Raw genomic sequence first — 26,604 nt, 5'->3', positions numbered from 1 at the left:
TCAGCTGACCTTAATTAAATTCTTCTGAAACTGGCAAGCAGAACATTTTCTTCCAGTTTTATTTTTAAAACTATTTTTATTATTTTTCTGCAGTAAAATGCATTTCAAAAAGCAACAGCGATTTGAAACAGGCTGAAAACACTTTGCTTTAAAATCCACTATTTACAAGTATTTCTATACAATCAAAATTCTTCAGTTCAGCTCTTGCCCCCACCCCTCAGTAAAGCATGGGCAAGTGAAAGCCAACTATATACTGGGCTGCGTCAAAAGGAGCGTGACCAGCAGGTTGAAGGAAGTGATCCTGCCTCTCTACTCTGCTCTTGTGAGAGTACTGTGGAGTACTGTGTGCAGTTCTGGTGTCCTCAACATAAAAAGGACATGGAACTGTTGGAACAAGTCCAGAGAAGGGCCACGAGGATGATCAGGGGACTGGAGCACCTCCTGTATGAAGACAGGCTGAGGAAGTTGGGGCTGTTCAGCCTGGAGAAGAGAAGGCTGCATGGAGACCTCATAGCAGCTTCCAGTATCTGAAGGGGGCCTATAGGGATGCTGGGGAGGGACTCTTCATTAGGGACTGTACCAACAGGACAAGGGATAGCGGGCTCAAAATTAAACAGGGGAAGTTCAGGTTAGATATAAGAAAGAAGTTCGTTACTGCAAGGGTGGTGAGGCACTGGCACAGGTTGCCCAAAGAAGTTGTGAATGTTCCATCCATGGAAGTGTTCAAGGCCAGGCTGGATGGGGCTTTGGTCTAATGGAAGGTCTCCCTTGGGCAGGGAGGTTGGAATTAGATGTTCTAATGTTCTTTCCAACCCTGACCATTCCCTGATTCTAAGATTCTGTAAACTCGGTATATTCCCCATTTAAGCAAACTTTCCTTATGGAAGAAGTTCTGACTGAAAAATATTCTAGGGGACCTTCACTTCAGGGGGTTAAAATGGCCAAGGCTTCTTTTTACATTGTTCAGCAGCATCAACAATGACACCAACCTGCTGAGATCTGATACAAATGTTTGTATCAGATTTTTGCATACGCTTTCACAAAGTGAACCACTACTGCTCTACTGCTCTTAATCACATCACACCCTGGAGAACTCTTTCAGTTCTTTGTATATAAAGTTAATACTTAAATAGTATTTACTCCATTTTTAGCTTCCTGAATGTAACTTAGGAAGTGGTCCATCACTATGCCACTAGCAAGATCCACCTGCATTACCAGTAAGTTTTCCATGGAATGCCTGCAACTGCTGATTCAACTAATCTGTGCTCCTGAAAAGGTTATGAGAAATTTGACTTAAGAATTTAAAAGGAAAAAAAAGTCAATACAGATAGTCAAGGTAGTCCCTCTATGACTAAGAAGCTGAGAACAGGTCAGATTGGAAGCCTAAGCATATTGATAATGCTCCTTGGTGGTACAGTATTTTAGAAGATGCAACTGAAACGTGAAATAAGAAGTAGGTTTTCAGAATTATCAACTTTATGCCAAAACAATCAAAGCACTGGGCATATTTCCAAAGCCAAAAGTTTCATTTCTGTTTAATAAATGGCTGCTTTCAGAGCATTTTCTTAGTTATCATGTAAATCAGAAGTCTAATAAGCAGAACTATTTCTCCCCATGCACTGTCAGCTTCATTAAACTGAACAAAGTGTTTAATTATTTTTCTCCAGAGACCGGGGAAGTTTCTATTCAAAGATGCTGATGACCTTGGTTTGAAGTGTGGTTTCCAAACATCAGCCTTTTAAAGGAAGCATTTAACATTTTGAACCATAATATAACATAGCGGCTAGCTTGACAGCCTCCCAGCTGGGATGTAAATGGGCTGCTCTGAACGTCAACAAATGGTCTACTTTAGAACATGAAATATTTGGGAAAATAGCCTGTTTCTATCTGAGCAGAATATGCAGGAGACACTTTTCATATTAGGGATTTTCTTCATGAGGTGCACAAGAACAAAGAATTTTTTTGTCTTTGTATTAAAAACACCAAGAAGAACTGGGTTCCTTTCCAAGAGCAGATGTCAGGCCTCTAGCTAGTTTTTCATGGATGCCAAAGTACCATGCAAAGTACTTTTATGAACATCTAGATTCCACTTGCAGCTGTAATAATATCATTCATGAATACAAATCACTAAAAGAGACCCCTGCTAGGGTCTAGACAGCATTTTTGATATTGGACATTTCAAGCAACAGATGGGAAAGCTCTGCTATGGTTAGGAACACAAGAGGTTCCACTTAAACTTGAGAAGAAACTTCTTCTCAGTGAGGGTGACGGAACACTGGAACAGGCTGCCCAGGGAGGTTGTGGAGTCTCCTTCCCTGGAGACATTCAAAACCCGCCTGGACACATTCCTGTGTAACATTATCTAGGTGTTCCTGCTCCGGCAGGGGGATTGGACTAGATGATCTTTTGAGGTCCCTTCCAATCTCTAGCATACTGTGTGTGTGTGTGTGTGTGTATGGGACCTTACCTCAGTGTAGAACTGGTTAATGTTTCTAATTTAAAGCACACAGATAGACCCTCATTCATACAGCCATACAGGTACTTAAAATCATGCGCTGGCATTTGTATTTCAAGTTACTGAGTGCCCCATTCTTTCATTTCTCTCCTGCTCTGAGAAAGCAGAGGACTGATCCCACCTGGAAAGTGCCAAATTTGAATCCTTAGCTACAAGCTGGTAAACTCAGAAAAGAAATGGAGAAATTGCAGTAGCTAACTTGGAATGTTCATAGTACTGTGAATACCCAATTTTTTGCCCTTTGATTCGGTAACCACTATGACCTTGAGCAGAGGCATTTGCACACTCACCAGACTGGCTAATCTGTCTGGATTTATGGAACCAATATACAAATGCTGTAACTAGAAATCTGTGCTTTGACCTCCTACCACCATAGGACCTGTAGGATTAAGGGATTCTAGAAATGAAAAAAATAATCATTCTAAGAGGAAACATGTTGTTCCTTTTCCTTACAAAGTCAGCCTGAAAATATGGGTCTTACAAGCTAAGCACTAAGCTTGAAAGCAATGTACAAGAGATGCTGTTTTTCAGAAAGAAGGTTCTGCTGTGGTCCTTGCTGATTTACGATATGGGCACAACTTCTAATTTAGCCTAATTTGGGGAGGTTTTTTTAAACAATTTAACTGCCAGATTTCCTTGTAAACCTCATGCTGGCCCGGCCCATGATGACAAGATCACAGTTGACAGGAATCTGTTCTATTGTAGGGAACCAGAAGCCGTAAAATATATCACAGTTATCCTTGAAATCCTTAAGCAGGGTGGAATAGCACACCATGACAGCACTCCTTCACTGTCAAATTACAGCATTTCACCATTCAGTCTTCTTATCAACTAGCCTCAGGTGCGACCACCAATTTCCCATAAATATCTTGTGGGATGGGCTCTCAACTGAGAGACCATCTCAAGCTTTTGCTGAGGACAGCAGTGTCTGGTGATCAGATCTCTCCACCTGAAGCTTCTGTATTGCAAAATCCCATTTCACAGCTAATTTCAATAATTTCAGCATGTTTAGAATTTCTCAAGCGGACGAGTACGTCTATTTATTGTTAGAGCAGAAAGTTAGCCTGAGGATGGATGCAGGATCTAGAAACAAGTCTGGAAACTTGCAAAATATTAAGCATTACTTTGTTTTTGCCAACACCAGTCACACCAGCACGTATGCCTCCTCCTCCTGCTCGTACCAGTCAGCTATTACCAGGTGGAGGAATTGCCACTGCCAATCTACACACGAGCAAGAAACTCAAGAATCTTTAATAATGATTTCCATTTTCCTTTTTTTTTTTAATTCTGGAACATGCATGAGTGTAGCCCTCAATAGCACACACTTGTGATACACTAACATCATCTTCATTTTCAAGAGCAAAAGCTTCCTGCAGTGTTTTAGGTTAATACCTTATTTTCTATGAATAAAAATAGTATTTTAGTATTCAGCCAATGGAAGGAAGGGAAGGCAACATGTGAAACAGTTGTGGAAAAAAATTACTACATCCTTTCAGAAACAAACAGAACATGACTACCACTCCCTTTCCAGAATCTGCTTGGGGAGAATAAAATCCTACGTATGAGGACATGGATGCATTTAAAAATACAAACTGGCAGAGTTAACAGACTTCTGGACTGGTTTATATCACGTCAGGTAACTTTCAGTCTCACCTTGAGACCCACACTTATCTTGAGGCCCTGACCGCTTACTGTACAGTAACAGCAAACCAGTCAAGAGCATCAGCCACGGATCCAAGCAGAAGGAACTGCACAGTCCAATTTTACATTGTCTTCCATAAAAATAAAGACGCTGTACAGGCACTTCACTTGGAATTAGAAATGTGGTAACTAAACACAATATTCTAGAAGTTAAAACCTTTTACCAAACAACATCTTAGAGTTTTTTCACTTTCTTGGGCAGACCTCCAGTCATCATCTTTCCTGGCTTCAAGTCTTCCCCTCCCCCAGAAAAGAAACTGAAGAAATCAAATGACATTCATTGTAACGCTCATCTGGATCCAGAATGACTCCAACAAATGAAACAGCAGAAAAAAATGCACTTGGCAGAGTTGAATGTGATGGAAAATCCCCTGAATCCACTTTCAGCCATCTGGGCCAGGGCACAGGAAACCTTTATCTGTGACACCAGTCTGAGTCCAGTTCACACTAGCACTCTGCGGGTGAAAGCTGGTATATGGACAAACCAAACAGAAGTCGGGAACTGAATGCCATAGAGGCATGGAGCTTCCTTCCCACTGCTAGGGCCAGCTGCTGCTGAGGGGTCAGACTCAAAAAGACAGGCATGACACAAAGAAATGAATGAAAAGCTTGTGCTAGAAAATACAGCAAAATCCTGTGATCAAGCACCACCACAAGGAATCCAACACCTTCTAAAAGCTCTGTGCCCACTTGCTGTAAAACAGCTACCTTAGGCATAAACATCTTTCTCCCTTCAGCCACTAATTATCTTTTCCACAAAATGCTTAATTAAAACTATTTCACAAGATAGAGCTTGTTCTAAAATCTGACTTCTTTTTCTATGTTGCTCCACAGGATTCGTAACAGTTGCAGAAGTAGAGCAACAGGTTTGATTCAAATTAGCTCCTGGCTCTATGCAGACATTGCAGTCTGAATGTTTGTGCTGAGGAGGAGCACTACAGGGGATTTTCTTGGGCTGTGGTTTATTTTTTTAAAGAAGTTACCAAATTAAGATGTATGAAAAGAGGAATGGAGCAAAACAGCTATGAAACTTGCTGTAACAAGCTATAGAAACTTGTGTATATCAGAATTCTGTTTACATGTACTATTAACGTTGCCAGGTTACGCCAGATAGTTAACTCACAGTTTCTCCTCACACAGGCAATAACTCAAGATGAATCCTTATTCATGGCTAAGTACTCCTTTGCAAGCTATCAAACAAATACAAAAGCCCATAAAGTCTACATGCAGGAAATGAAGTCTTTGTGAAAATAATTCACATTTTTAACTGCATCCAGGACAACCTTCTGAAAACGTTCTTTCAGGGTTTGGAATCAAAAGTTCACCTTAGTGCTCTCTATTTAGCTCAGCAGCAGCTTGTTATCCAGTTGTCTGTGTGCATGCATGTAGCTTGCAATTCAGCTGATTAAATAATGTTTGAGATGTGCTGTCCCTGGATTTACTGAAGTTGTCTAAAAAAAGAAGTTAAAATAAGCCGTTTCTTGCCTGGTCAGAAGAGGACTGCATATAAGGAGCTACTGAACAAGAAGTTAAATAGTTGGTGTCAATAATCACAAAGAACTAAAAAGAACTGTTTTAAAACCAGAGAACAAAACCAGAACATGCAGTTATTTTTGCTGCCTTGCAGGAAGGTTATGGTAATAGGACATTTTCAAATGCGTTCAGTGATCTCACAGGGACTGGAAGAGATACCACTGAAGGTCCAAAAGAACTGAGATTTAAATAAAACTGGTTCTGAGTATAAAGCCAAGCATTCTTGATGAACCCACTCTGTCCAGACTCAGATGCTTTGGACAGATTTCAGGTATTGGAATTGATACTAACAAATTCCCTGAAAGAACATTTACAGGAATACTTCATCAGCAACTGAATACAGAGGAAATTCTTTTCAAGGTAAACAGAAACACTGTGAACAAAAGACCCACCACTGCTTGGAGTGGTCTCTAAATCCAGCCACCTTTACATCCTTCAAGTGACAGCTCCTGCGCAAGAGAAAAACGTACTCGGCACATGAGAGTTAATGTAAAGAATGAGTTCAGTTGACTAGACAGCAGTGAGGCTGCCCCTTTTCTTACTGTTAGTTTAAAATACAAATGAGATTAAAAAATCTTCTGAATGCTTTATTTTTGTCTATGTAAGTCTTGTTTCAGCCTTGACTGGGATTTGTGTTGACTTTACAGCCACAGATTCAAGGACCGAAAAAACAAGAGTGCGGGCACATTTCCCCTGCAGGAAGTAAGTGTTCTTTTGGAAACAGGTTTGCTTGCTGCAGTCCAGATCTGCGGCTTTGGGAAGGGACTTGTGCCTAAAGAGATTAAAGATCTTTTCAGATGAACCAGGAAGGAGGGGAGAGGGTCAAAACTGGATTGAGACACAATCCTGGAAAACTCTTCTTTCTGATGGAAATAATCAATTTTCTTTATTAATTACTTTCATACTCTCTCATAAATAGATATAAACAAAAATCCAAACAGGTAAGAAACAGTAAGTGCAGTATCTTGTTCCCTGCTACTCAAGGGAAATCACTGATTATGAGGAAGATTAAACACTACCATGCCAAGCAATAATAGTACACTTAAGAATTTTAATAATTGAGTAAATAAACATTATAGGTATTTCAACAATGTATGTCAATATAAGCCACAATGGTTTGAATCTCTTTGTGTAGGACATTTTAAATGTGCTTTGAAGTTTTTGTGAGTTAACTGTTCTCAACAATCAATTGATAAAGATATTGCTCTGTTGAGCAGTACACAGCACTTTTTTGTCTGTGGAGTCCTGGCACAACATACATCTCTGTTTGTGTTTGTGTATGTGTCTTCTACAGAGAGCTGTAGACTTTTAAGGCTGTTCTTTTCACTTCAGTGGAAAGCTGACTGCAGGAAGTTTTAGGACACCGTGATTTTGAAAATCTTTCAGGAGACATCGCTCAACACTTTGAAGAAGAATGTTAGAAAACATATAGCCTGCAAATCATCATAATAGCTTTATTTTTCTTCTCACTTGAAGCAATGGTGGAAAAAAAGCAGCATCTGAATCCCTATATCCAAAGTTTTGCCAGTATTTCAATAGCAAGAAAAAGTATGCTTCTGGCCTAAAGTCATAAAAAACATGTCCTTTAGGACAAACACTTTTAGTCAAGTTATAAATCTTTCAACACAACAGCTTATTACGGGAAAATAGAGAGATCCTTTCATTAAAATAACATTTTAATGCACAAAATCCTGAAACAGTGGAATAAAATCTGGGTACACCATCCTCAGGCACTGACGTTCTGTTCAATTGCTGTCACACCAGGCAGCCTACTTTTTCAGCAAGTGGCTATGATAAAGACAATTTTATTTATTTTTTTTTTTTAATGGCAGAGTGGCGAAGGAAAAATCTGTTCATGTTACATACTATTCTAAAAAGAAAGAAACACTGTGCAATTGTGCATGTTTTAAGACTAGAGCTTCTGGCATACAACACAGAGCCTAAGTCAATGTAAACCCATGGTAAAATAACAATACTTGATTCATCTACTAGTGTAGTGTCAAAAAAGTCAGCTGATTTGTAACATGTAGAAACCAATGAGTAGAGAAAGAAAGGTGCAAAAGGTTGCAGGTAATTGTGACAAATCTGAGTAATTATACTGAAATAATATTCAAAGAAACAAGACAAGTGTCATTCTGAAATTTAGCGGGTTGGCGTCAGACTGTTCTGGCGGTAAATTCATTACATGCACTAATGCCACTTGGTGAATTCTGTGTGCACACAGCAACGAGACAACAAACACATTTTAGTCTAGCTTTTATATGAAGAATTTAATTATCTATACATGTAACTAATTTTAAAGGCTGTATTACAGTTGTTAAAGCTGCAGGTTTTTATATATTTATATAATTTACATTCATATTGATGAAATACTGAAGTGCAATTGAATAAGGAGCTTCACTTGTTCTTTGCACCGCATGACAGGTCAGAAGGAGGGAGACGGGAAGGATTAGAAACGCTACAATGCTGCCAGCAGGAAATTTAGAAATAATGAAATACACAAACCAGAACATAACTAAATGGTAAAGTAATTAGTAAAACAGCTACATTGTGCTTGAGGCGTTGGGAAGAGAGGGTTTCTGCATTGACAGCACCAGGCATTTCACCAAGAGTTTGTAACTAATGCTGGAAGGACAAACATGGCTTAGCTACAGCACATCTACCACATAAACTTGACTGTAAGCTCCATTTAATATTAATTTGTATAAATTCCACAGTCTAGTTTAAAAAATGTAAACATTGGAAATTAATTGCAGGGAGATATTCCTATACATTCTTTCTTGTCAGGAAAATGACTTGTTCAAAATGTGTTTTTCCATACTCATAAGAAAGTAAAGATGAGAAATCAAACTTCATGTAACCAAGATGAAAATGAAGAAGGTAATTCTCAAATCCCACATGAATGTAGCATTCTATTGATTTCTGATAAGAAAATGCAAAAATTGGAACATCTGAGACAAACTTAAACCAGGGGTTTTTCTAATTGTATGCAGCTAAAAGTAATGTGCAAAATAAAATTAACATAACTGGGATAAAAACATTATGCAAGGTTCATATCTCTTGCATTGGAAGGAAGTTAATTTCTTCTCTCCACAATGTATTACACACTCAACAAGGAACACCTGATACATACAGTACAATAACTACAAAAGAATACCTTATCTGTAATTGGGCACATTTAAAGTTCCTTAAACTGATTTAACTCCTTCTGTTCTTTTGTAATTAAAGAAAAAAAATAAAGAAAAAAATAAAGAAAAAAAAAAAGACATATTGACAACACTGGACAAGGGAACAATATAAAAGAAAGGTACATAAAGTCTCCAATTTATGGACATTTGGAACAACTTTAATAGCACATGCAGCATTCCTTGATAGTGGGTCTTTTTGCACAAACAAAATTGCAATGAAGAAATTTAATTTATATTTTTCCTTTAAAAGGCTAAAATATATATTTAAAAATAATTTTAAAACTACTGAAAGCACCTGTGCCAAGGTGGAAAAATTAGTTTGGTAACTGTGAAAGCCACAAAAGGACCCACTATCCTCTGATTTTTTTGTGTTTTTTTGTTTCATTTTAATTTTGCGTCTATATCTGTAGGTAATTAACTCAAACATTGTGATTACATGCAACTAATGTAAAATGAGGTAAACTGCTCTGCAGTGTGTTCTTCTACTCAGAAGGCAGTAGATGATCATGCTGGAAGCCACATGATCAAGGCTGCATCTCCCATCATCCCTCTGGGCAGTGATATGGGATAGTGGGTCTCTTTGAGGACTTTCAAGCCTGAGTGGGGGATGGACAACATATGATTCCTAGAAAAAGGAGGAAAACAACACATAAGCAAAACAAAACAATGAGCAAATTCAAGCTAGGAAAATGAGTCAGGCATGTAAACAGCATGGTGCAAAAATGATAAAGGGTAACATGCTACAAAGGGTATGGGAACTAAAAATAAAACAAACATAAAATAAGGTTTGCATTACAGAAGGTCTTCAAAGAGACTTTGACAAGTGCAGCAGTGGCGAAGCTTTGAGTTCTGCAAACCACAGCAGAATCACAGCAATGCTGCATGTTTCATCTTAAAAGTACTATACAAATAATCACAGCACGGCAGCAGAGAGGGTCACTTACATTGCTGGCTTGGGTCCATGTCTGTTGTCAGCTTCACATAGTTGGATGGAAAGAGACCCACTTGTCCATTCACCTCCCCTTTCCACCAGTCTGGGTCTTCCTTGTTAAGGACGTTTATAATCTGGCCTTTATTGAACGCTAGCTCATCGTCATTCTGTGCGGTGTAGTCATACATGCCAATTACTTGGCACACTGTAAGATAAAGGAAGAGGTCTATCGCACTGGTAATGTTTCAGCAAAACACAAGCTATGTATAAACCAACTATGAACACTACAGGTGTCACACTGATCTGAACTAGTCCTGCCATGGTCCTGCTGCACTCTTCTGTGCCCCTGTACTGGTCCTCAGCTGAGCCCTCAATAAATTGGCTCAAGTGATTTATAAAAAACAAAGTTTCCTAACAGCATTGCTCTCTCCATCAGCTTACTGAGGGGTCAGAATCACAGAAAGGTTTGGGCTGGAAGAGACCTTAAAAATCATCTGGTTCTAACCTCCTGCCATAGGCAGGGACATCTTCCACTACACCAGGTTGCTCAAAGCCCCATCCAACCTGGCCTTGAACGCTTCCAGAGATGGGGCATCTACAATTTCTCTGGGCAACCTGTTCCACTGTCTCACCATTACTTTTAGCAAGAAGTCAAACACTTCAATGATGTTAGCTTTCTATTGACACTTCTCTTTTGTTTTTTTTAATATTTACACATACACATTTCCCCACAAAAGCACTAAATTTGTTCGCAACGGACAGAAAAGTCTGAGAAACATGTTAAATTCCACTACCTGAAGCCTGAAAAAGGCACCCTCTTTTCTAATTAAGCACTGCACATGCTCAGCATAGCTCTATAATTCAAGAGAAAGGCAACGGTGCTATCCTTAAAGTACCACTGAGGTGTTAGGAACACAAAGGTCTTCGAAAAGATGAGAAAAAGAAAAAGCATCCTAGGTGATTTAGGCTGCCCTTCTGGCACCACAGGACTGCTTCCAACAGCCTACTTTCTGTTTACTTATTGTGAAACTCATCAAGTCTGACAAGTTCTCAGAATACAGCTGCTTCTATTCAATTATAATAGAGCAGAGTGTGTAATTCTTTAAAACAGGAGGACTGTTTATTTAAATACTGCCTCTACATTGCTGATGTTTTCTCTGTGCCAAGTCACACTGCTTCTGGCATTTTCCCTGAGACACAAAACTTCTAATTAGCCTTGCTGTCAGGTTCTCTCCTTTATATTAAACCTAAAATTTTCTTCTATTTTCATTCTTGTACACAGCAACTGTAATTTGTCAAACAGCTCCTCTCTTTTTTAATTAATATTATTCAATTGCTTTTAGTTAACACTTTGTACCTGTTCACAAAGATCATAATCCTTTAACGGGACTCCGCAAATGTCTCAATGTTTAGCTTTGTTACTTGAAAAGGGGGTGGGGAAAAAAAAACAAAATTAAAAAAAGAAGGAGGCACTCCCTGTCATTTGTAACACCTGGCACATCAAGCAACCAAAGTGTCCATTTCCCTGGCATACTGGAGATAAACTAGCATTTCTAAAGGAATATCTATTATGCCATACTCCTGGTTTGTGCTAACACGAGTTTGACTCTAAACACCATTGATGTTCACATTTCACTTTAAAGACCTCTAAAGCTCTTTTACAGCATTCTTGTTACAGGCTATTACTAATATTAAGAACAATAAAAAAAATTAAGCTGGACCATACCGGAATATAAAACTTACATTAACATATTTGTAACCCGTTCTAGAGTTAATTTATTTGAAGAATAAATTCTTTATATTTGACGAATTTTTCATTCAGATTATTCTCTTCTACCTCAAAGAATTTTAGGAAATTTGGCATGGTCCAGCAGTATCATCAGGATATCTAAATAGTTCAGTGGGATCCCAAGAATCACCTTAAAACTTGGGGAGGCCATTTAAGAGAATTCTTGAAGAGACAGGACTCCTCAATTGAACCTGAAGCAGTGACCTGCCTCATCTTGGTCTTATTTACACTTGGTCACAAAAATTAGAATTCACCTTAGTCCTATATATAGGAAGCTTTTACAGTAGTCCCAGCAAGGAAGTTTTTCACTTACTTGAACTCCAAATGCCATCGCTAACTACAAGAGCAAGCTATAGCCTACCTTCTCTGAGCTGCACTTCTGTTCAGCCTAAAAGTTTCCTTTTAGAAAGACTGCCTATTGATTAACACTACTCCTGCTGCAACAGCAGAAGGAATCCAGGCTCTCATATAACACTTACGACCAGTACAATCTATAATGTCATCTTTCTTTAAACAAGCAGAACAGGTGATATTCTTTCCCTACTATTCCGATACCGTGAACTTCTCTGTGCCTCACTAACCACAAGTATCAGTAAAACAGTTAATTTATCAACATCAGGAACAACACATTCATAACACAGATTTAGAAAGGAACATGTACAAAGCAGCAGGAAATTAAGGAAACCTCAAAGTATAAAGCAAAAGCGTCCATGCAACAGAATTTAAAAAAAAGAGTTGTTAAAGTCATGCAGTCTGCATTACAGTATGGCAGATGGACAGCATATACATTAAAGCAAAATGACAAAAGAAACAGAGGTCTTGATGATACTAGTTTCTGATGGATCGGCTACCTTTAAAACTCAGACTGTAATGGCACATTCCCAGACCCTTCATAATGTACCACCTTGGGGATTATTCAGCCCTTGTAGATCATTTTCTTCAGGCTTTCCATGTCTTCTGCTATAGTAAGCCTCCCCACTAACATAATTCCTATAAAGACGCTTGTCAAGCATTAACCTCTTAACCTCTTACATTAACCACACAGTTAGTGAGGCCATCTATCACAACAGAAAGAAAAGCTTCTTATCCTCCAAAATTAAAGGTCTATAACAAAGTTTGATAAAATTAAATGTCATTCAGATTCTTTATGTTCTGTAGGCAATTAGAAAAGTGCTAAAAAGTTTATTCAGTAAAAGTTTTATTAGCATGTGTGAAAAGTTCCAGGCTGTCAAACCTGAAATAACTAAAAAATGAAAAAAATCCCATCATATTGCCTGGTAAAAGTATGTGTCACAACACTGAGCTACCATTTTAACTGCAGGACCCAAACTCATGAGTCTTTATAGAAGTCTGATCTTCATGACCACCAAAGGAGCCAATTAGCAACCACTTATAACATCTGCCTTCTCTGACACAGCACTTGAGTTTATCCAATGACATGTGAAACTAATACCTCAGTATTTGATTCTAGTTTCATAACTGCATAATTTTTCATACATATTTAAAGGAAAAAATTATGCTCGCTACCATTTTTCATTATGAAACATTTGTTTCATTTTAATGATAGACTGTCAAAACTTGGCCTTGGGAATCAGCAAGCTTTTGCCCCCCTGCAACCCGAACTAAATCCAAACAAATGATAGAAAACTATGTCAAGTCTTTTGCGTGGCTTATGGAAGAAAATATGTCCATCCTACATGTTGACGGACAAGAATCCTCTTTCCTTAGTTTACTCACAAACCCAAAATGGTTCAAGACTGAAACAGTGACAAGGAATGAACTTTTTGTTCTCAGTCTTCTGCCTGCCTTTATACTTTGCATTAGACTGACAGGACTGTTTGACATCACCTGTGGTGAAGCTGTAACAAATAGCTTTAAAAATATAATCATCTATCACTCTTAAGTCCTTTCATAAACCTTTAAATAGATAGCTATACAGGACAAGAATCTACATCTTCATTTGAGTGGCTTTCTTCCACTTCACTTTAGGAAAAATGAAAGGTTCTGAAAGAGAGAGACCTCACCTGCTAAGCCCACAGATCATCCTGAACCTTTAAAAACTTCTTTACTACAATTAGTGTCAAGAAATAGGACTGATAATTGGAATGCTCTAAGACCTAATGTCACAGATGGCTTTTTAGCACTCAACAGTTCAGACCTGAAGAGCCACCACTATAAATACACAGACCAATTGTGTGGTTTTCTCACTTACAAGAAAAATAAAAAGAGTTTAACCAAAGTGACTAGTAGAACAGATACTAAAAATATCCTTCTAAATGCCCATAATTATTTTTAGAAGTCGTATTGTAAATGACACACATTACAAAAGCAAATTTGTTAATGCAACTGTACTGCTTACCTGAAGGTAATGCTGTTGATTTAGGTAGCTCTGTTGGTGTAGTTTTACTGGTACCAGGGCTCAGAAGTTTTACATAATTAGCTGGGAACCATCCTATCTGCCGTTTTTTCCCTCTTGCCTAGTAAAAAAAAAACAATTATTTTAAAAGGATTAAGCATATCAATAGATCCTTAGACAAGGTAATTAAGCCAGTATTTTAAATATTTGCAGTCACAATGACTACTTTAGAATAAGAAAAATGCATTTTATAAGGAAAAAGTCAGCTATTTTTGTGGCAATGACTTTAATGATGTGATGCTTCTGTTTATTAAGTAAGCTTTCATAATGTATAAGCAAAAGAAAATAACATATAAACAGAAGTTATTTTCTACTGTTTTGAGTGATTTTTCACTTAAGAGTATTCCTACTTTGTGTGTTTTAGAATGAATACTACAACCCTGATTCTTTTGAAAGATTTTTCCCGATTCTGTTTAAACCAAAATTCTAGAATATTAGGCTAGCTATTGCATTCAGTGGCAGCACTTAAATGCTTTTTCATTATCCAAAAAAAAAAGCATTTAATAGATACCTAGTTTGTGATAGTTTAAGTAGAGATTAAGAAATGAAATCATCTCTTTCTTTTTAAAGAAACAGTATCTAAACTTTTGAATAGTCTCTCCTGCCCAAACAACAGACAAGAGTATAAACATATGTCACATTAATCAAGTGCTAGAAGAACAGCAGAACATTATGGCAAGAAAAAAAGGGAAAAGTTTGGATTCAAATACAAAATCCCAAAGCCAGATTCCAATCAAACAAAAATTAAGCTTTGGCAACTACAAATACATATGGATAGACACTGTCCAAATGATCCTAATTAACAGATGTTAAGGTTTTAGAAAGGATGCCAGATGTTCTCATGCCTATCTAATCAGAGAACATCAGTATGAAACATGTGGTGCACACATGTATTAGTGTGTGTGGTCCATGTCTGTACTGAGGGAGCCGCAGGTTACCATACACCTGGCCTACAGCAGCGCTCTACAGCGTGTAAGGCAGCTGCAACTTGTCACTGTCAGAGACAGGATGTTGGGACAGACAAACCGTAGGTCTGATCCAGTATGAAAAAGCTTGTCTACAAAGCAGGATAGGAATTTGACAGAAACTGCTTCTTGTTATTTCACCAACTGCACTGTTCATTGCAAATAAAATCAGAAGAAAAATCTTTACTGTAAGCAAGGTTATTCTAAAATTTTTTATCAAATCTCTGCTTTTAAAACTATTAAATCTGTCTTACAAATTATTTATTCTCTTTTTTGCATTGTTAGAACAAGGTTGGCATTTTTGTCATGTAGAATTTAGTCTTTACAAACAAAATATATAATAATTTTAGTGAAACAAGTAATCTAACATATCCTATTCTTTAACAATTTCCTTCCCTCTGTCTTTACTGAAAAAAGAAAGCACTTGATCTGAAGTCTATCTAGATCATTCATTTCAAGATATTCTGGATAACTGCATTAAATCCAGCAATGTAATGCTTAACCCATTTGCCATATTTTACCTTTTCTCTAACATGTAAGACAAGTATCGCCAAAATTTACTTGAGCTGAAACTGAACTGTACATACACTTCTAAAAAACCTGCCACTTTAAAATATTTCACTATTTACTATGTTCCAATACAACACTAAAGCTCTCTCCTATCTGATGCTTGCACCACACACCATTCTTTTCACTCTTCTACATTAAATAGAGCTGTTGCTGAGACAGGGCCATTAGACTGGTATTCTATGCTGTCACATTCATTAAGCAACCTAAAAAAGTGGTGGCCATCTTACAAAACCACTACTGTGAAATATGTCTCAATCTCTCAACAAAAGGGATAGCCAAACTGTGGCAGCAATTTAGAAAGCTGCTTAGGAAGACATTCAAGACTGCACACCCAGTATTTCTTTTACTTTCACAGTGCACACGGGTTATCGGCTGATCCAAATGCATAGGATATGCATGGGCACTGTTGCAAATAGTTGGAAATAGATCCTTACTCTTAACCCAATAGTTCCATACACTCCTGTTGCCTAGCTGGCTTTCCCCACTACCTGACATGGCAGCTGCTTTTTCGCTCTGGGCTACTGACACAAGACTGGCAGGATTCAAAAGCAGGCAAAAAAATGCCCTAAAACCCCTTATTTCTAATGTCTGAAGGCCCTTCAAGAAAATGTACAAGGGAGTAGGCTGCAGGCTGGATCTGAGTTTGCAATGGATGTCCTTGACTTACAATGAGGCACATTGGCTGCCTCCTGCTGCCCCCAAAGTTATTTCAAGTTCAAGGAATTGGAATGTATGCATGTTTTTGTACAGGCATTTTATTTGTAAATGCTTACTTGCAGAACACTTTAAAAATTATTTATCACTGATGCATTCATTTTAAACTATTAAAAAAATTACACATTTTTTTTACATGGAAGTTCATTTCAAAAAAACAGTAACTAACTTGGAGCTCTCCTTCCCACCAGCCACCTGGATTCTTCTTTCTGATAAGAATCAACTGACCAGGAGCAAGAGTAAGCTGTTCTGGACCTGTTGCTGTGTAAGAGGCAATAACTTGGGCAATTTCTGTTGAAGTAGGAGGAAAAAGAAAAAAGTTAATTTGGAGAAACATGAACACAACTACACAACATTAACTCTGCTATTATCACTTGCACAGTATATCCATTCTGCATTTCTTTCAATGAAATTGTTATGTATGTATGTAGTTGAATGAAAATATTTGGCAATTATACAGCAGGTCTGTTCATAGCACTACAGCAATAAAATGGAGGTGCAGCAGCTCTATGGGTATGATATACAAAATAGTTTAAATAAAGAAGAATAATGACCATCATTCAGAACTATATGGCTCTTAAAATCAAGTACCATAATACTGCTTTCAAATAAATACATTTTTGTAGCATCAGTTGGACCAAGCTCCCAAAAAAGAGGAGATACGTATATATGACAATAAAATGGTGAAGCTGAAGTAACAGAGATGCAAACTAATGAAGGACTACAGAAAATTTTTCACCACCAGGTTAGACAAAATCATTAAAGTTTTCAGAATGTAACAAACCGGATTTATTTTGAAGTCTTTACTCTGTGAGCATTAATACAATACTGGTGCCTAATTTGATCACCTACCAGAACAAATCAGATGCAGAGTAACCATGAGCTCACAAATATCTCTCCATTAAATGAGACAAAGTAGACAATGCAGCTTACTCCATTTTAAAGTGGTTGTGGAAAGACAGATGATAACTTAGTCACCACGTTTGTGAGGATTAATCCATTTTTGAACCAATTTGAACTAACAGGACCTTGTAAGTGGCTGTAGGCATTTTGATTCCTACTGATAGCTTTTAAGTAAGGTTTAGCATGTTATCAGAACATGTTTAGGGCGATGGAGAACATGTTTAATACTATGATAACTGGGAATGTTTCATAAACAAAACATGGCAGATTTGGGAACATTTTAGCTTTTGAGAAGCTAAACATTTTAGACTGCTACATTTACATAGTCCCTCTCTAGTCATGAATTAAGGGGAATCTGAGAGGAAGTTTTTGACCTTCACTTAATTGTAAAGGGTCTCAGACACCCAAAGCAAAACAAAAGCAGTGTTGTTACTGCTGAAAACTCTACTTTAGAATCCTAGTATACAGTCATTCATCACATAAGTATTCTCCTTCACAGAATGATCTATGGGCTGGAGTGTTTTTTTTTTTGGTTGGTTGGTTGGTGGCTTTTTGTCTTTTTTTTTCATTTTTTTTAACTTTTTTTAAGGGGGGGGAGGGTGACGAGGGAGGGAGAGAATTTGGGGTTTTTCATGGGGAAAAAAAAAAACAATGAAAACCCCAACACTTTCCTGGAAGAGTAAATTCTGCCCCTGGGTTTAAGACAAAGGAGGTTTTTATTTGGCAATGCATCACATAAAATTGGGGACCATCAAACAGCCAGTGTGGGCACTGGGTTCAATTGGTTATGGTCGTGGTTTAAGACTATCCTAGAAAAGCCCACAGCAGAGCTAGTAGCTCAAGATCACAGAAACGTATCTCAACTGCTTCAGTGCAAAAGCAAACAGCTTAACTTAAAAGCTCAGCAATTATCTCATCACAGACCAAATACACTGCTTGAGATTTTAGATTTTATTTAAAAATCTTGGTAAAATAATAAATATCAGTATCAGTTATTTTCACTTATGATTACTGTATATTTTCAACATAGTCTATCCTAAAGAACTGCACTGGAAGGCTAAGCAGAGAAAGGTCAAACCTTCCTTCAGTTTGCCCCTTTATAAAGCAGCAGAAAGCAATGTGACAGAGTGTCAGGCGGACTAGCAGTCAACACAGCAACAGCAGCAAAAGGGACTGAGGCTGAAGGGAGCAAGTACACAGAAGTGGTTTCCAGCTTTCTCATGGGCAGCCATACAGAGGAAGTAATGCAGTGCTGGTCTATGTCCTACTTGGCCAAACTTCCTGTGGCCAAGAGAAACACCAGAGGTTCAGTAACAACACAACACCCACAGACTGGGGAGGATGGGGGAAGTCTGCTGGTAAGGCAGAGAAAGGGAGCTATCATTGAAAATGCAGTTGTAGGCAGAGAAAACCACAAAGCCAACTCCTTTGAAACAGAGGGAGGTTTTGTTTCAGGGAAGAAACAACAAAGTGATTTGAAGGCTGCCAGGAAAACGATAAGATAGTTTACTTAAAATTTAGACGACAAGGATGATTAAGAAAATTAAAAATGCTCAGAGAAGCATTCAAGATGTAAACGAACAACATAAGGAGGAAGCAGAGAGATGACAAACAATCTGAGGTCACTGCAAATGACACGCAGAATTAACTATGGCAGAACTTCCCTCATGATAGGTCAAAGAGGGGAGAGGCAGGCACACAGAGGTGGAATTGAACAGGTGATAAAAAGCCAGCGACTGACAGAAAAATACTGTAAACCTGGATCTGGAACTTAGCACACAAAGTGTGAAAGCAGGAGATAAAGAATTTCTAAGTAAAATATAGTAGGTGATGATAGGAGAATGGAAAGGTTTACACAGAGAAAGCCAGCAGCAGTGGCAGTCTGTCCTATACCAAGGCAAAGCAAGCAAGGTATTTGGCAGGAAATACGGCTATACTGCTAGAAAGTCTGCAAGCTCCCTGTATTCACAGATTTTTTTTCACAGAATCATACGAATTTGTCCACCCTAGAGGCATTCAGGAAGCAAAGTGAACATAAGCAAACAAATTAACTGTGGGAATTTGTCAAAATGTATACATATATGTATATAGATATAAATCAGGCAAAACCCTCTCTCACTACCGTGGCAATTGTAATATTCAGTCTATCATACTGAAAGAACAAAAATCTTGTATTGTGCATCTTATAACAAGCAATTTCTCATTTTTATCCACAAAAAAGTGATTTACAAGGCTCCAGGTATGAGATACCCACTTTCACCAAATAGCAGAATAAAGAATTTTTACCGTAGACTATGTGTTTAAAAAGTTACAATATGAACTACAAGTTTAACATTCATTTTACATGTCACAGAGAAGCAGAAAGTCAGAGAAAACAACTCAGCAAAAAAGTTGGGTTTTTTAAAAACAAAACCGCAACAAAAACAAAAGAGAAAAAGCTTTCCTTCCAGGAAGGCCTTTTTAATTTTGATTTATTCAAGTATTGAATTACTGAGAAGAGATCCAATTCAATCACAGGCCAGGCCAAAAAATGTGGCCTCTACTAAAACAGGTACATTTAGAAAAAAAAAAAAACATAAATGCCTTCTCACAGAGGTGATTGTCACCACACTGCTGCTCAGATTCACAGACAGCAGTTTCTTTGCCCTTGCCCTTCAAACACACACTCTTACCAACTCCCACTCACTCATCCTGCTGTTTCTAGAAAAAACAGGAATATTTCAACTCATTCACCAGCACTTCACCGTACTTGCAGCTCATTTATAGTAAAAACATCCGTGAATCTGCTTGCTGAAAAATAGGCAGGATTGCTCTGAACACAGCTTTTGTCAACGTTCCCCCAGTCTCCACTGATTTGAATCCAGAAGACTGGTGTGATTATAAGGCTGGTACTCTGAGCTGAAGTCTTGCTATCCACCATTCTCTTACATCAAAAAAACAGCCATCCCTATCACCATCTTCTCACTATTCCTACCAGGTATCACTTTCAGAGTTCCCAGATCTCTCTTCTTGTCTGCTTCTTCTGAGCTTTGTATCTATTAGGATAACTATTTTTTATCATGTAAGTGAAAGTTAGAGAGGGGAGGAGTTGTTTACTTCTAAGCCCTTCTTTCCACAGATGGATCAGTAAGATTTAGACAAGAGCAGCCCATTGCTCATATGTCAAAGTAAAAGCAGCCAAATTAATCTGGGGCTGTGTTCCCCTTCTCCTCTTACATAGTCAACCAGTTCAGGCAGATAAAGCAAAACTTCCTCACTACAAAACAAAATATGCAGTTTGTACGTGGAAAAAGGCAAGACTTGGTAGATACACCCTTGAACCACCTCACTGCAACTGAACAAGGCTCAAAGGAAAGGACAAAGAAGCATGAAGCACTCCCTCTCTAGTTTGATTCAGCTCAATGTACAAGTCATCATTGTGGTACAAAAGCAAACAAATACACTGAGGGGAAAAAAAATAAGAGGTGTCTTCTGGAAAGCTTACAGGTGCCTGCCAGTGACACAGAATGCCCTTTTTTAACAATCTTTGGGAATACAATGGTTGGTTAGAGGGACAGCCCTCACCACTCCAAGAGCCAGGGACTTCTTTCTAGCCAAGAGTAATCTGCAACATGATCGTCTGCAGTATGACCAGGCTTGACAGGCAGTAAGCTACACAGCATGGATACAAAGTACATGCTCCTGAAAATGAGAAGCAGGCACAAGAGTTCACAGCACCTACGTGTACCATATTGTGAAGTGTTCTGGGCAAAATGCTGTAAAACCACAGGATAAGAATGCATGTTTCGATTTTCAGAGGTAAACTTGGGCTTTTTCTAAGCTTCCACTGTTCTGTATCATCAAGTTTTCATTCATTTTTGAGCAAGGAGAATTTTATTCTCTAGCTACATGCTATCTAGTGATAGATAGAATTGATTGACAGGCTATCCAACAGTTTTCAGCAGTGCAGATTTATACAAAATGACCAAGAGCAAACAAACATAATTTATTTTCATGGAAAAGATTCTGTTGCCTTTGAACTTGAGTACTTAAGAACAAATATAAGGTGCTGTCACAACATATGACTCACCAGGTTTCTTCCCTAAACTTCCTGTTTTTCCAGCTGCTCCAGGAGCCTTGAAATAGAAAGTAAAATGTAAGTTTAGCACTCATATTTATTTCTCCAGTATATGAAAACTATTTACAATGCTTCAGTTTAACACACTAAACAAGCATGTAAAAACTCTTATAGTAAGATTCTGTTCTTACAGAAACCCTTAATATTTTAAATAGCAATTTATATCTAGGAATAGATACCAAGCAGTGTATGTAAGCCCTAAGTATGTACGATCATCTATATAAATGTGTAGACTTCTTTCCTGAATTTTAATTCCTCTCATGGACTGCAAGTACCAATATAATTCCAAATTTTATAGCATCTGAATTATAAATCTGCATATCTACAGAATATGAATTCTGTCAAGTTCTATTAAGATAACAATAGTAATTTTCAACTCTACAAATAGTCAGATTGTAAATATGCTTAAAAAACTAATTGGATATAATTATTTCAATACTCTCCATATTACATATTACAAAAATTCTCATATGGCACATTAGCACTGTCAGTGTCATCACTGCATCTTTTGGACAAGTCATCTGAACTTTGTAGGTCGTGTGTGCTTGCAGTAGTAAAATCCCCCCCACCATTTCTGTGCCCAAGTGAGAGCAAAAATTGCTATTTATCCGTAGCTATTTCCTCAGAACCTAAATGGGGTGACTTAAGGGATGAACATCATTATCATCAAGGCCAAGAGATTTGCAAGAAAAGCCTTTGAACAACTTTCCCTTGAGGCAATTGGTTATTTGGGAAGAGTTCTATTTATTTATTTTAATGCATTCACAGGTCTACTTACATACACGCAATTTGAGTATTCAGAACAGCTTGTGGTCTCAAATTTGTCCCTTGCATGCTTCCCTTCCTCAGTCATCATCAACCCTCAGCCACCACCCCTGTCTAGGACAGCTTTCCCCTGCCCCAAAGTAATTACCTCAGTTTCTTCCCAGACATTGCTAGTCTTATCTGCTGCAATAAAAAGGTCTGACATGGAAAACAGCAACATAACAAATCTAAACTGTACTTTGGCCAGGAATGACGAATAACCATAAATACCCCCTTGCCTTCAAGCAAGGCTCACAACACTTCCACTTCCCCTGAAATTCTCATTTAGGATCTCCCTTACAATCTGGGAGCCTACATCAAATGACCTGAAAGTTTTCACAGAATCCTAAATCCTATTTGGAAAGGAACAGCTTTATCCTCAGTATTCTCCATATTAACTTGATGCTTTGAAAACTTGGGGATTCTGGCAGAAACTAATGTAAGGAGTAACTAAGACTAGTTAACTGATGACTAGTTAACTGATGACTAGATGACTAGTAACTAAGACTAGTTAAATGATGGAGAAAACAGGGCCATTTTAAAAACAGGTATTGGTTTTTTAATGGCTCCATAAAATAAATTATTAGATAGATCTTCAATCTGTCTCGAAGATTACATAGCTGCTCAGAGACATCCACATTTTTAACATCTTGCAGAAAACCTACTGCAGCAAAACTATTGCAGAAGTTTGATCTTTCAGAGTGAACCATATCACCTCACAAGGCTGAATTAGTCAAGCCAACCCCATCTAGTAAGAGCAGAAAACCCAGCAGAGTTGGCATTGCCTACCTCAGAAGCTATAACTGATGTTGAAAGCTGAGAGTGGGGATGGGAAGAATTTATTTAATTATTTATTTATTTTTAATTTGGCACCAAAGCACCTTACATACATCTAGCATATCACACTTTCTGACATTTCACATCTTAGATTTTGGGAAGGGTTGTGGAAAAGCAATGTTTTTAAGTTCAACAATATCTGGATACTGCTGCCTTGGTGCTCCATTCTTGTAATTGTAAAAGATTCATTCTGGTTACTTTTTACAAAGCAAATAAATCTTCTCTTCCCTATGTTTGTTTCTTTCTCTTCAGTTCTCCACATTTCCCTATAACCCCTGTAACCTATATTAACAAAAAAAAAAAAGTGACAGGAAAGCATCATGGAGAGATCAGGTGCAAAGACTAAGTTTAGCTCTGGGGACAAAGAGAAGATGATTCAGACAAAACAACTGTATGGAACCAAAGGTGGCAAGTAGCAATGATATGGTAGTATGTGGAAGTAATTCTGCTTTGGAAAATGTTTCTGGCAGAGAAACACCCTCCCCCCTCCTCAATAAAGAACAAGTGTTTGGACCTTCAGAGAACGCTTCTTCAAAATATCACTCAGTCAACATCCATGTTACCAGATTAGGAGTGTATAGACAGATGAAACAGCCTGTGACACTATCTTTACAGTTAACTGGTAAACACACAGAGATTATCTTAAGAGAGAAGCTTCAAAAATCACCTTGACCAACTGTGTCTGAATTCTGTTTGAGGACTGTCTGAATCCTTGGTAAAAATGTAGAAGAAATACATAGAGCAGTCCTGCAATACTTCAATAAATAAATAATTCAGAAATAATGCATTTAAGACGGACCCAACTCCTGGCCCACACAGTAGATGGAGAAGTATTTTCTATTCTTTCGAGAGAAAAACAGCGGAGAAGACATAACCCATTCTATTTCTCTTTTACACACCTGAGACTAACTGCATTTGAGGATATTTTGGGACAAGTGATAATAAAGCCTCTTGAAACAGTAAAGCAGAATTTGCTTTGTTAATTTAATAAGACACAGAAGTACATTTGCCAATTGTGTTGTACAGGAAGACCTTCAGAATCCAGAATAAATACATTCAGACTGTTACTATTTTTAGGATATTTATACAAAGTTTTGTAACTAGAAGCATCTAAACTTTTGTGCTTCCAAGTCCACCATACAAGCTTCATATCTTATGGCAATTATCACCAGTCTCAAGAAAGGAAGGATATAATAAATACTTGTTACAGATCTTTAGCCATCTACTTCAATCTAATGAAAACTCTGAGAACAGACCATGAACCAGTGTTGTCATTTATTTGATGAACAAAGACTTTCATTCTGTTGATAAGATAAAACTTTAAGGAACAGGAAATAGTTTCATTTAGCAGCTTGAGGTAAATGGGTAGCCTGGGACTAGGTACACAAGAACAGATAAAAAAAATAATTTCTTCTGATGTATAAACCATTGATATTTTGAGGCTTACAACCATCTCTCCAAACTCTGTGCTTGTTGTCTAAAGATCAGCACTGCCTTACTTTTTATTTGGGCCTAAGTCAATAGTGCAGAACACATTAAATTAATTTACTCTTTTAGTAACATTTTCCACAATCAGCCAGCTGTCCAAGCACAGCAGCACATCTGAAAGTTAACAGACAGCCACTATTGTGAAATCCTTTGTAAAAACTGGCTCTGTGAACAAGCTGAATAGCAAAACACTGTACGTGTAATGGCAATTATCCATTTGGAAGAAGAAATATGTCCTGCAGGGCATATGAATCATTTTATGAAAATAAGCATCCCAGATATCGAGATCTCATGAGCTCTGTGCTTTTTCCTCCCTCATCAAGATTTTATCTGAAGATGCAATTTTCACCAGCAAAAAGGGCACTTGGAGCATGTTTTGATGAACTGCAGGTAGCTTTTTCAACCCCAGACAAGTTGAGATCAGAGAAACACCAAATTGACCTCTCTAATAAAAACAGTTTTCAGTACTAAATATCTATTTCTGAGCTCTCTCAGAAAAAGGAAGATTTGCAACCGTGTGTGCCTGTCTCTTACAAAAAAGGACAAGTAGCCAGTTCTTAAAGGCACACAAAAGGCAGCTCTGCACATCTGAATATAAATTCCCAAGTGTTGAGACTAAATTCTGATGGAAATATCTTAAGAGAAAACAAAAGCAGTTTCTTCACAAAAGTTCAAAGGAGACTTAACTAACAAGAATGTAGGTGAGGTTAAGTAACTAATTAGCAACTATTACTATCTACCTACAAACCGGTACTCACAAGGGTTTAAGGAGGCTAACAGTGCAAGTTTTCACTCTTCAAGTACAATACAAACTTACAGGTAATATAAAGAGACTTAGGGCTCAGTTTCATGATCACAAGATATTCTACAGGCTAGGCAATCAACTGTACACTTGCTCCTCAACTGCCATGGGACAAGCCACCATCTTTTTGCTGTATGTCAGGGCTGAACTATAATCCACATCCTTGACTGCAAAAGGAGTGCTTTTCTTAACCAGGTAAATTTCTTGATACAGACCCACAAATGCCTCTACTGCCACAACTGATGTCACACCACTCAGAGGAGAACCAAGCTGCTAGAACTGGGGATAGAGAGTTCAGAATCTCTTGTCTGGACTCTCACTGGGCAACGCTGTCAGGGTAAACCTATATCCCGCCTAAATGCCACAATTTACAACTGTACAAAATTTACTCTGATTGTCAAAAAGACAAGCTAGCCTGCTGTGATAGAATCCATAGTGATACAGCTACATTGCTCCAACTAAACAAACCATTAAATGCTCCTCTTCTAGTCTGGGACTTGATCTGACTTTATCTCCTGGTCCATAGTCACTAGATCTGATGCAACCAACAGGTAGGATTGAGCACAGGCATATCTGAACCCACCTACTAAATGTAAGATACAATGTTTTGCTTCTAAAATGAAGTACTTAACACAAAAGCCAGCTAAGAATGCAGCTCAAAATCAGGTCAAGCTAATACAAGCCAATGCTGTGGCAATCTTGCCTCCTTCACTAATCTCCTTCCATGCTAATTCTGCTACTGATATTTTTGTAACATATTAGAAATATGTATTACTTCTACTAGACTAGTTTTCTACTCTGCGTAGTGTCCTGAACTGGCTTATTAATAGGTCAGATGAAAGACAGCAGCAGCAAAAGTGTGGCAGGTAGGTCTCTACCTGTGCTCACTTAGAATGGGTTGCATATGATCATTTTGTGTCAGAAATAGTGATGCCAGCAGAACTAGGGAAGTGATCATCCCCTTGTACTCAGCAGTGGTGAAGCTGCACCTAGAATATTGTATTCCATTCTGGGTCCCTCACTACAAGATAGACATTGAGGTGCTGGAGCGGGTCCAGAGAAGAGCAACAACACTGGTGAATGGTCTGGAGAAGTCTGATGAGGAATGGCTGTGGGAACTGGAGTTGTTTAGTCTGGAGGAAAGGAGGCTCAGGGGAGATCTTCTTGCTCTACAACTACCTGTAAGGAGGTTGTAATGAGGTGGGTGTCAGTCTTTTTCCAAGTAACAAACAGTAGGACAAGAGGAAATAGCCTCCAGTTACACGAGAGAAGGTTTAGATTAGATATTAGGAAAAATTTCTCCACTTAAAGAGTTGTCAAGCTCTGGAACA

At 38.0% G+C, this 26,604-nt stretch overlaps 1 protein-coding gene across 9 annotated transcripts in view; it reads right to left on the bottom strand.

Annotated features, from left to right (window-relative positions):
* Window positions 1–26,604, bottom strand: part of ITSN1 (intersectin 1) — a 137,322-nt gene that overhangs the window by 14,469 nt on the left and 96,249 nt on the right. For all 9 annotated transcript variants that reach the window (XM_062622251.1, XM_062622253.1, XM_062622252.1 and 6 more), the window contains 4 exons: window positions 21,295–21,340; window positions 16,492–16,613; window positions 14,017–14,134; window positions 9,882–10,073 (listed from right to left, as the gene is read on the bottom strand). In XM_062622251.1, coding sequence (XP_062478235.1) covers window positions 9,882–10,073; window positions 14,017–14,134; window positions 16,492–16,613; window positions 21,295–21,340 — 478 coding nt within the window. The remainder of the gene's footprint in view (window positions 1–9,881; window positions 10,074–14,016; window positions 14,135–16,491; window positions 16,614–21,294; window positions 21,341–26,604) is intronic.

This window comes from Pezoporus occidentalis, unplaced genomic scaffold (assembly GCF_034315485.1).
Source record: "Pezoporus occidentalis ecotype Australia unplaced genomic scaffold, CSIRO_AGI_Poc_V1 ctg24, whole genome shotgun sequence".
NCBI lineage: Eukaryota > Metazoa > Chordata > Aves > Psittaciformes > Psittacidae > Pezoporus > Pezoporus occidentalis.
Note: the sequence above shows the minus strand (reverse complement) of the source record. Positions and strands in the feature narration are given on the sequence as shown.